At 28.4% G+C, this 11,011-nt stretch overlaps 3 protein-coding genes across 3 annotated transcripts; 1 reads left to right on the forward strand and 2 right to left on the reverse strand.

The window, feature by feature from the left end:
• Positions 1-386: 386 nt before the first annotated feature.
• Positions 387-572, forward strand: DICPUDRAFT_157345 (uncharacterized protein; the record flags this gene model as incomplete). The annotated part of the gene is made up of 1 exon (XM_003292556.1): positions 387-572. One exon carries the CDS (start codon positions 387-389, stop codon positions 570-572), a length of 186 nt encoding a protein of 61 aa, XP_003292604.1.
• Positions 573-1,077: 505 nt separating this feature from the next.
• DICPUDRAFT_83219 (uncharacterized protein) lies at positions 1,078-4,288 on the reverse strand (the record flags this gene model as incomplete). The annotated part of the gene is made up of 3 exons (XM_003292564.1): positions 1,078-2,501; positions 2,578-4,232; positions 4,272-4,288. 3 exons carry the CDS (start codon positions 4,286-4,288, stop codon positions 1,078-1,080), a joined length of 3,096 nt encoding a protein of 1,031 aa, XP_003292612.1.
• A 344-nt stretch (positions 4,289-4,632) lies between these two features.
• DICPUDRAFT_157347 (uncharacterized protein) lies at positions 4,633-10,926 on the reverse strand (the record flags this gene model as incomplete). The annotated part of the gene is made up of 4 exons (XM_003292565.1): positions 4,633-6,824; positions 6,899-8,530; positions 9,363-10,499; positions 10,584-10,926. The coding sequence occupies 4 exons, from the start codon at positions 10,924-10,926 to the stop codon at positions 4,633-4,635; spliced, it is 5,304 nt and encodes a 1,767-aa protein (XP_003292613.1).
• Between the last annotated feature and the right edge of the window lie 85 nt (positions 10,927-11,011).

The following is an 11,011-nucleotide window of genomic DNA, read 5'->3' on the forward strand; positions in this document are numbered from 1 at the left end:
ATATAATGTAATTATTATTTAAATTTTTTTATTGTGGAAATTTATAAAGTGTTTTAATTTTTTTTTTGATAATTTTGAAGTTACCCAATTGGATTTACTTTTTCGGAAAAAGCTTTTCCTTTTGAAGAAATCATCTGTTATGCTTTTGATATTATTTTAACAACCGGTCCACATCAACAACACCCACAACCATCAAATGTTCCACGAGTTTTCAATAATAGAGGTGCTCCAAAATCAACTCGTAGTACTCCAATGAAGAGACCATTGGAGTCTGATGATGAGTCCAATGATCACAATTATAATGGACACAACATGGGCCCCACCAAAAAACATAATTTGAAGAGGAGGAAGCAAAAAGGGTCGAATCAGAAAAAATTCGAATAGAAATGGAGAGAATGGAAAGAGAGCGTATTGAAAGAGAACGTGCAGAAAGAGAGAGATTAGAAAAAGAAAGATTAGAAAAGGAACGTTTAGAACAAGAACAAAAAGATAACATATGTTATATATATTGTGATGATATAGAGGCCATTAATATGGTAACATTAGGTTATAACAATAAACTTTGCCTTTAATTGCATTGATACATGGTCTAAAAGAAAGAAAAAGAGTTTTTATAGGCTCAACGATTATAAAAATTTTTAAAAACTTTTTTTTAATTTTTTATTTTTTTATATTTTTCTTTTTTTTTTTTAATTTATCATTTTTTTTTTTTTAAATATTTTTTATAAAAATACTATTTTGGTTTATGTGTTTTATGAAATAAAAAAAATATTTTATTTCATATTTCACCAATAGATTTTAGTAAACCTAGATTGATGTTGCATTAGTACAGAGTTTATTTGATAAAGATATTCAGGTGAATCTAAGCATAATGTTACAATTTATTTTCAAAAGCTGTGATGGTGATATTTATAATAGTATAAGTTTAATTTATTATTTATATCACTAATATAACTAAAGAATTATAATATTGTAATATTATGTGAAATAAAAAAAAATCAAAATTAATATTTCCAATGATTAATAAAATTAAAATTTTTAATTTATTTTTTATTTTTTTTTATTTTTGTGAATTATTTATCTGGTGGAGTTGTATAAATCAAATTGGCTTTCATCTTCTTCAGTTGATGTAAGTTTAATAAAATGTCTACTTTGATACTCTTTGTTATCTTTTCTTTTCTTTATGATTATTAAAATAACAAGAACTAAACCGATAATGAAAACACTAACAGGCATGAGTATTTTTAATAAGAGATAATCTTCTTTTTTGATGCAGGTTGAATATTGGATTGTAATTGGTTGTTTATCATAGAGTACATGGGTGGTGATATTACAGTTAAATTTATAATGGGAAGCAGTGATAAAATCTCCTCTTCTAACGTTTTTAAAGAAACCTTCTGAATCGATTGCAACACTGCCATAGAGTAAATTTTGATATTGATTATAGTTTTCTACTTTAATATCGATGTCATTATCTGTAAGGCAGGTTCTATTAATACTGTTTGTAATAATTGTATAGTTTATATTTGGAATATAGGTTGGTTTTTGTGGTTCAATGTTTAAGATTTGTTGACAAACTTGTTTATTACCATATTTAATGTTGACATTAATAACTTTACTATTTGAAAGAGTATCCCCTATAATTATATTTCCTATTTGGTTATTGTTTGTTTTGGCAACTGATGTTTTTTCTGCTAAATAGTTGTTATAGGTTAACTTGTAACGATAACTACCTGCACATTGATTGATAAAATAAGATTCTAAAACTGGTTCGATTACAACATTGGTCGAATTAATTTGAACAGGGATTTCCCAACTACAAGAACCACTATAAACCATAAATGTATGATTACCTGGAGAAAGGGCATTGGTATTATCTCCTTCAATACTATCTATGACATAGATTTTATTATCTGTTGATTTTATAGTATCAAATACTATAACACCACTATTATCAGCATCACATAAAGGTTGTTGAATGACTTGGAAAGAAGGTGAGGCCTCATTAATTTGGATTGAGGTTGGAATATAAATATCTACAGAACCAGAACAGATTGCTTCTTTATCTAATAAAATTGAGAAATCAACTTGAACATCACCAGAAGGATAGGTGTTGCTACTATTACCAGTTGCTAAGATTGATACATTACTAATTGCTAAGCTTGTATAATTACTATAGTCAATGATAGAGAGACAACCTGTGTTTGCACTACAATCATTAATTGGAGTAGTATCATACTTTACTTGGAAATCTGGGAACTGGGTTTCGACATTATAAAATGTGGTAATAGAATAGCATATAGCGCCATTAGAAACAAAATTTATTGTAATTGTGTTATTACCAATAGGAACTTGATAAGGCACACTAATATTTTGTTTAATGCCATTTATTAAAACTGATCCAATGGAAGTAGATGAATTTATTGATATTGTTGCATTTTGTTTTGAATAAATACAAACAGGTTTGGTTAATGTTGTAATTTGATAATCTGGGATTTTACCTATAAAAGAATTATTTTAGTTAGTATTTGTTAGAAAAACAAAATTAAAAAAAAACCAAACTGTAATTTTACTTACGATCATAATTAAAAGTTACATTTGCACTACAACCAAATACTGGTAAAAGATTAATTAAATATTTAATTGTGAAATCGTCATAATATGTTAAGGTTTCATTTACTCTAACTATTTCTTTATCTGTAAATTTATCGAAAACAATTATTTCAAGTATACCATTGAAGGCATCGTTGCATGTTGGCTGATTTATAATGTTGGTGGTATAATATATATTTGCATCTATATTGTTATTTCCAATTTTAATAAATCTTTCATTGTCGGTACAATTTTCGTAAACATAAAAGAGATTGTATTGTTGATTTGGAACTTGCTTGAAAGTACCATTTACTGATGGAATTGGTTGGGCTGAACCATCATTATTACTAGCAATAATATAGAGAGTGGTGAAGTTTTCCCAATTTGTAATTGAAATATCTATCAATTCATTGCAATAACTGGTTTTATTTGAAAAGGTATACGATGGTACTGGTGATGGTGATTCGATTTTGATTTTATCACTATAACAATAGCTTGAAGAAATTTCATATCGATGGTCAATATCTGCAGTGAAACTTTTACCATTTAAAGATACAACACCACTGTCACGGATATTATCAATGTTAAAATACTCGATGATTAAATCTGAAACTAAAGATGAGTCATAATCAAGCGTGATGGTATAATTTTTGTTGCAATAGTCCTCTAATTTAGAAACTGTGTATTTAATTGGTGGAACAGAAGCATAAGATACTGGTGGGATTTGGAAGGCGATACAATTAGTAATATTAACAAAGATTGGTTGGTGGTCATATTCGAAAGGATTATGAAGAGTTTGTGAGCCTTTATTGATGGAGTAATTATAGGTTCCGTTGAAAGATATTGAGAACATGGGTTTACTTGGGCACGATTCATCTTCTAATGCCATAAGATATGGTGGTGGAGTATTTTCTACAGTGATTGCTAAACTTTGCTTTCCACAAGTATCTGATACTAATACCAAAGTATATTGGGAAGCTGCTAAATTTACAAAGGTACCATTGGTGTTATTACTTGATATTGTAATATTGTTGCTATTGTACAGAGTGATTTGGGTATAGTTTTGATAATTTAAAATATTGATTTCACCACTGATATTACATGTTGCTGGTATAACTTCAATCTCTGGTAAATTAAGAGTACCTTCTATTTCAGACTTTAAGTATAAATTTGATTTACATTCAGTTTGATTATTGATTGCTGAATAAAAACTGATAGCCTGGTTACTATTATATACCATTTCATATGGTAATTGTACTTGGGTATTCTGAATATAATAATTTCTTTTACTATTAGTATCGTTTGCAATAAAATTGATGGTTGCACTCGAGTATAGGCACTTTGGTTGGGTGATCACTACTCTTGGATAGTTTTTTGTTGTTTCTTGAATTACTATATTTGGTACATCACAACTTGTGTTTGTTAATGTAATTGTATAATTTACACCATAATCTAGATAGAGATAATAGGCTCCATTTTCTACAGTATTTGAAATTGGTGATGGACTACAAGAAATATTTTCATAGTTGTAATAATCTTGAATATAGAATATTGGTGGCACTATAGCATTGGTTTTACTATCACACCCTCCATTATCTATTAATTTATATACAGGTGAACATTTTAAACTATTTACAAAACTATTAAAATTACAAAATATAAAAAATAATAAAAAATACTTAAAAATTTTATCCATTTTTTATTTATTTTTTATACACAAAAAAAAAAATAAAAAAAAAAAAAAAATTGTTTGTGGTGGTAATTAAAAAAAATTAAATCTAAGAGAAAAAAAAATTGTGTGAATAACAAATGAAAAAAATAAAAATAATGTTCAATTTAATATTTGCCAATAAAAATTAATTTACGAGCTTTAAAGCGAATATAAAAAAAAAATAATTATCTTTTTTACGAGCTTTGTTTTAATACATATAAAAATTCAGAAAATAAAAAAAAAAAAAAAAAAGATATTTTTGGTTCTTTGGACAAAAATTTATTTAAAATTTTTTTTTTTTTATTTTTTTTATTACCAACAATTGTTGCTTAAAATTTATCGGCTTCAACAATTTTGCCGCCTTGATAAAATTTGACTGTGCTTAATTCATGTTGAATTGGAGCAACATCTTTGACCTTTGTTCCAGATACTCTTTTTTTGTATAAAAAGATACCAAGTGCGATGATTGTGGCCAGAGCAACTAAACCTAAAACCAAACCAACTATTAAACCAACATTTGATTTACTATTGTTACACTTTTCGATTGAAAGAGTGTGGTTTTTAATGCAACTACCAGATGAAACTTGTAAAATAAATGTACCAGATTCATTAAAAGAGTTGTATGAAAATGTTCCTGTAATATTATGGGTTTCGATAGATTCTTGGTTTGGTTTAAATATTGTATAACTATAGGTTTGATTTAAATTTTTGGGCACAAATTGAACAGTTTGACAAGCAGTGACCGAAACATTTATAGATTCAGAGTATGGAACATTAATGAATGAGTGGAAATTTCTTTTGCAAAAGTCTGATGTAATTGTGTAGAGGAGTGAGTAATTGCCAGCGGATACACCACCTGAAGAGCTACTACTGCCCAAAGCAAAAGCAGACCCATCTACAAGTAGTGGCATAGTAGGTGATGGAGTTGATGATGGAGTTTGAGATGGTGTTGAAGTTGGTGTATTAGGATCACCTAATGTATAAGTGCCTTCTAAACCTGAAATATCTGGAACTATAGAGACTGAACCCAATTCATCTGAGCATTGATCATTTACATTAATTAAAAGCTGAGGTTCTGAACCAGAGTATTCCAATTTATTCTCTATAATACAAGTTGGTTGGTCTTTTTTGATTTTAAGTAATCTTACATTTTGGCCACCAATATATTCGAATGATGATTTATCTTGATTTGATTTAACTGGATAGGTTGAATAGAAGTCATTCTCGTAACTATTATCAATATTCTGAAGTAAATAGTAGTAATTATTTTTATCGGCATCGAGCACACTAAGTTTACCTGTATAGGCTTCGTTGCATGATTCATTTACTGTTGATCTGCTAATGGTTGGTTGTTCATCAATTATAATTAGTTCGGGGATTGTACAGCTTAGATTAAATAATCTGTAATAGAGATATTGACCTGGAATAACATTTGAAAAGAATCCATCTGGATTAATTGCTGCGTCTCCATATTTTAATACTTCATATTTTTTATAATCTTCCACTTGTATGTTAATTGAGGATGCACAACCAGGTTCGCCATTATAAGTTATAGTGTATTTGATTTGTGGTAATTTTGGATAATTAACCTCAAGGGTAATATATTTAAAACATCTTCTACCATAATTAACACCTACCGTTTTTGTTCCGAATGAATCCACTGTTACATAAAATTTTGTTAATGGGTCGGTGTTTTCATCGCTTGAGGAAGTGAGTGCTGCGTATTCGTTATTAAAATCTAATCTATAACGGGAATAGCTATTGCACTCTTTAACAGTGAATAAATCTAGAACTGGTGTAATGGTAACATTGGCTACTGGCACATTAACTTGAATATTCCAGCTGCAAGAGCCACTAACAACATTCAACTCATTCATTCCTGGAGCTAGACCGTCCATAGAGGAACTTTCTCTTCCATTGGTAAATTCAATTGGATATTCTTGTCCATTTTTATTTTTTATATAATCTATAACAACAACACCGCTAGTATCTTGCTCATCTTCATCGCATAATGGTTGTTGTACTATTCTATAGGATGGAGTGATTGCGATTGAAGTTGGTAGAAAAACCATTTCAAAGCCTCTGCAAATTTGGGATGATCCTAAATCAATTGAAAATGATACATTATAGTTTTTTGATGAGTAGTCTTGACTATTTACTCCGCTGTATGGGGCTCCATCTATTTCCAATGATGCATATTTTGAATAGTCTTTTACAGCAATGTTACCATCACCGTTGATACAGTTTGAAACTGGTGTTATGTCATATTCGACTTTAAAACTTGGAAACTGCGAATCAACAAAATAATAGGTTTCAAAGTCACCACAATATGATTTGAATATACCAGTAATTGAATGGTTACCGGCTGAAACCTCAATGGGTGCCCCAGGGGTTTTAGGGTAATTATCAACATAAAGATCTTGTATTTCTCTTGAACCAGTAATTATAATAATACCACCATCTTGGGAATATTTGCAAATTGGCTTTGATAAAGTTTCAATTATTATTTGTGGTTTAGTTACTAAAATACGCAAAAAAAAGCAATTAGTTAAAATTTATTCAATATAAATTTAAGTTTTAAAATAATATACCTACGTTCGTAATCAAATTTAAAGACTGCATTGCAATAAAGTTTATTAGCACCAGCCAAATCATATGTGTATTGTTGATCAGGGAAAGAATATTGGGAAACACTCTGGTTAATAGAAACAATAAATTGATTTGTAAAAGCATCGAAAATAGAGATATTAAATACCGTTGATTCGGATAAACAATTTGGGTCGCTGGACATTTTTGATTTGACATAAATATTGGCTTTATTGATATGGTCATTAATTGAAAGACTCTCTGAATTACAAAAACCAAAACGCTGATAATAAAGTGAATAACGTTGATTTAGGACTTGTTTAAAAACACCATTTACTGGATAAATATATTCACCTCCAAGATAAAGGTAAATATCTTTAAAATCTAAATAATTTGTAACTGTGATATCAACCAATTCATTACAATAGTTTGTTTTATTTGAAATTACGAAGTTTGGCTCTCTTTTAACTGATAAAATTTTGATAGGTTCTGAATAGCATTCAGATTTAACATTGTAGATAAACATACTTGGGTCATTTACTGTGAATGAATTATCGCTCTCGAGATGGGTAGTTGATGGTTGGCCGGTATTTGTATTTAATACTTCTATGGTAATATCTCCAACAACATCAGGATCATAATGGAGAATGGCGGTTTCTTGACAAAAGTTGGTCTCTGAAATACTATAATGAATTGGGGGAATCGAAGCGATATCTTTAAAAGGAACATTAAAAGTACCACATTTTAATATTTCGACCTCAACTGATTGGCCTAATGTTCTGGTGAAGGTGCTGTTGACTCTATTTCCATTAACTATAACAGTAAAATCGTAGCCATCAACAGACATTTCATAAATTGGTGAGATAGGGCATGAGTCATCGAAAAGAGTCAATTCATATTCTGGCATACCAGTTGGAACTATTATTTCGAAACGTTGTTTGCCACAAGCACTTGATTCTAAGACAAAATAATAGTCACCTGATTTTAAATTTTCAAAGTTGTCAATATTAGTAGTTGGAGGAATAATCGAGTCTAATGAATTGTATAAAGCAACCGATGAATATTCGCCACTACCAAGCAAAAGAATTCTACCACCACTGCCACAAGTAGCTGGGAATACTTGAATATCTGGTACACCTTGATTGCCACCTTGATACAAGTAAAAACTAGCTTGGCATTCAGTTCTTCCATCTAAAAATGTATAAAATTTTTTTTCATCAGTGCCATCAAATTTAATTTCGTGTGGTAATAGAACGGTACCACCATTAATTTGAAAGGTTCTTTGGTTGTTAGGTTGATCCTCACCATCATCGAAATCGATTGTTGAAAATGAATTCATACATTTTGGTTGTGTAATTTTTAATCTTGGTCCACTATTTGTTGTTACATCTTCACCCTGACGGCCATCAGGACAATTAGGATTTTCGAATGTAATATTATAGGTTGTTTCGTAATCTAGCTCTACTTGTAAAACTCCACCCTCATAGGCTTTTGAAATTGGTAAAGGTTGAAATTTAATATCTGTATACATGTAAAAATTGTGAATTATTACCTTTGGACCTTGCATAATAAAAAAGTTACTGTCACATTCACCTTTTTTCAGGTCTACAGATGGAGCTTTAGGGCATGGTGAACCATTTACTGTATTTAACAAATTGATAATTAAAAAAAAAAAAATTAAAAAAAAAAATTTTATCATTTTTTTTTAAAAAAAAACAAAAAATAAAAAAAAGATTTTAATTGAAATTTAAATATAAATTATTATTTTTTATTGTTATTACTTTATTATTTTTATATTGTTTTTATTTATGTTGTGCATAAAAAAAAAATTACAAAAATCGATTTTTTTTAAAAATAATTATTTTTAGAAAATTAAAATATAAAAAATTTAAAAAAAAAAAAAAAAAACAATTTAATTAGATTTTTTATTGTGATTCCCAAAATTGAAAGGTAAAAAGGGGTGCATCTTTCAAAATTTAAAAGAAAAAAAATGCACAACCTCAAAGTGGTTTAACTGTAAAAAAAAAAAAAAAAAAAAATCTAATTTACTCATAAAATTTACAAAATATTTTTTTTTTGGTTAGGTGAAGGTTTTTTTTTTGATTAAAAATAATTGAGTAACCTTGGTAATTTTATTTCTTTTATTTCTAAGCTTTTTACACCTATAAAATTATTATATATTAAATTTACTTTAAAATAAAATATTTATTTTAATTGACTAAATGAATAAATAAATAGTTTTTTTTTTTTTTTTTTTTTCAAAAATTATAATAATTAAAAAAATTGTGATTATAAAAAAAAAATTATTATAACTGATTGATGTGTTATTAATTGTGTTGATGTTGAGTTGATGATTTATGAATATATTTTTTTTATACCAATAAAGGATTTTTTAAATCATTGAATTTCATTTGGTTGTTATATTCTTTATCGTTATTTGATACCAAATTTAAAAAGAAATTTTTAAATTTACTTGGAGATAAATTTGATTGATATTGAGTAATAAAAAATATTATTAAACCCCAGATGGAGAGGATAGCAGAGAAACCACCAAATAGAGCAAATGGGAAACCTTTCCATTGATCATAGAGAACACCACCTAATAATGAGGCAACAAGAATACCGAGTGACCCACATTGAGCAAAGAAACCACTTACCGAACCACGTAATTCAATGGGAGACTCTTGAGCGACTAGAGCTGTTGATGAAACTACCATACCTGTTTCGGCACATCCAATAATACAAGCACCTACAAAAAATTGAGTGGTTAAAGGATTTTCGCTGAATGCTAAAAGGAAATAACCAAAGCAACCAACCAACGCCAAAAGGACCATAGCGAAAATTCTATTCATACGATCGCAGAGGAAGCCAGCAAACAAAGCGAAAAACAAGGCGCAAGTTTGAGCAATGCCAGAGATGGTTCCACTTTTAGAGAGGGCATCTGTTTTATTACCACCATTTACAGATAGAGTATATTGGTAGATCCATAATGAAAGAAAAGTGGTGGCGATGGCACTGTCTCCACGAGCTAAAAATCCAGAACCATAAGCTAATGAAAGCAATGGTTTCTTACCAGCTTTTAGACCATCCAATGCTATTGTTAAAATACTCTTTCTATCATTATTTGCGATTGATGACTCTTTCGATTTCCATTGTAAGCATGTGAACAATATAACTGAACCTATTACCGCTAAACCAGCTGTCATACCATATGTTAACTCTGTGGATCTAGAAGGACCTAAACTAGAATTGTTATTGATGATATCTGGTATTTTTAATAATACTAAAGATGCTAATACTGCACCACCACCTGCTGAAAAACCTAATAAACCGCTTGCTTTACCTCTGTCTATGAATGGTATATAATCGGCCAATACAGCTGAAAGCATTGATGAACATGATGCGGCACCAATTGCAAACACTACTCTAAAGATCATTAAACATAATATTGAATTTGCGAATGGATAAATAGCTAAACCTATACCAATTATAAACATACCGGCACTATAAACTATACGTCTTCCTACTTTATCACTCAATATACCCCAAAGATATGATGCTAAAACAATTACAACTTCATTACAAAATGATATATTACCACTAACATTACCTAAAAAGAATTAAATATTTTATAAGTATTATTATTTACTATTATTATAGTGATTACATTATTTAAGTAATAAAAAATAATTACCTTGACGATCATCGCTAATATTTAATGAGTTTAAAATATATGGTTGTGCAACATTTATAAAAACAAGAAAACAAATACTCAGGAACGATCCTAAATAACTTGTTATTAAATTTAGATAACTTACATCTTTATTTACTTTATGTATAAATAAAAATGATTTTAAATTATTATAACTATTATTATTATTATTGCTATTATTATTATTTTCTGATACTAATATTACAGAATTTTCATTATTATCATTTTTATAATCCCTATCTATTATATCAGTATTTATATTACTATCATCTTTATTATCATTATCATTATTATCGTTATTATTTTTACTGCTTGGGTTAAACATTTTTATTTTTTTTATTTTTTTTATTTTTTTTTTATTTTGTTTATTTTATTTTTTTTTTATTTTATGGTTTGTGAAAATATACAAA

Source organism: Dictyostelium purpureum (genome assembly GCF_000190715.1).
Source record: "Dictyostelium purpureum unplaced genomic scaffold DICPUscaffold_355, whole genome shotgun sequence".
Classification (NCBI taxonomy): domain Eukaryota; phylum Evosea; class Eumycetozoa; order Dictyosteliales; family Dictyosteliaceae; genus Dictyostelium; species Dictyostelium purpureum.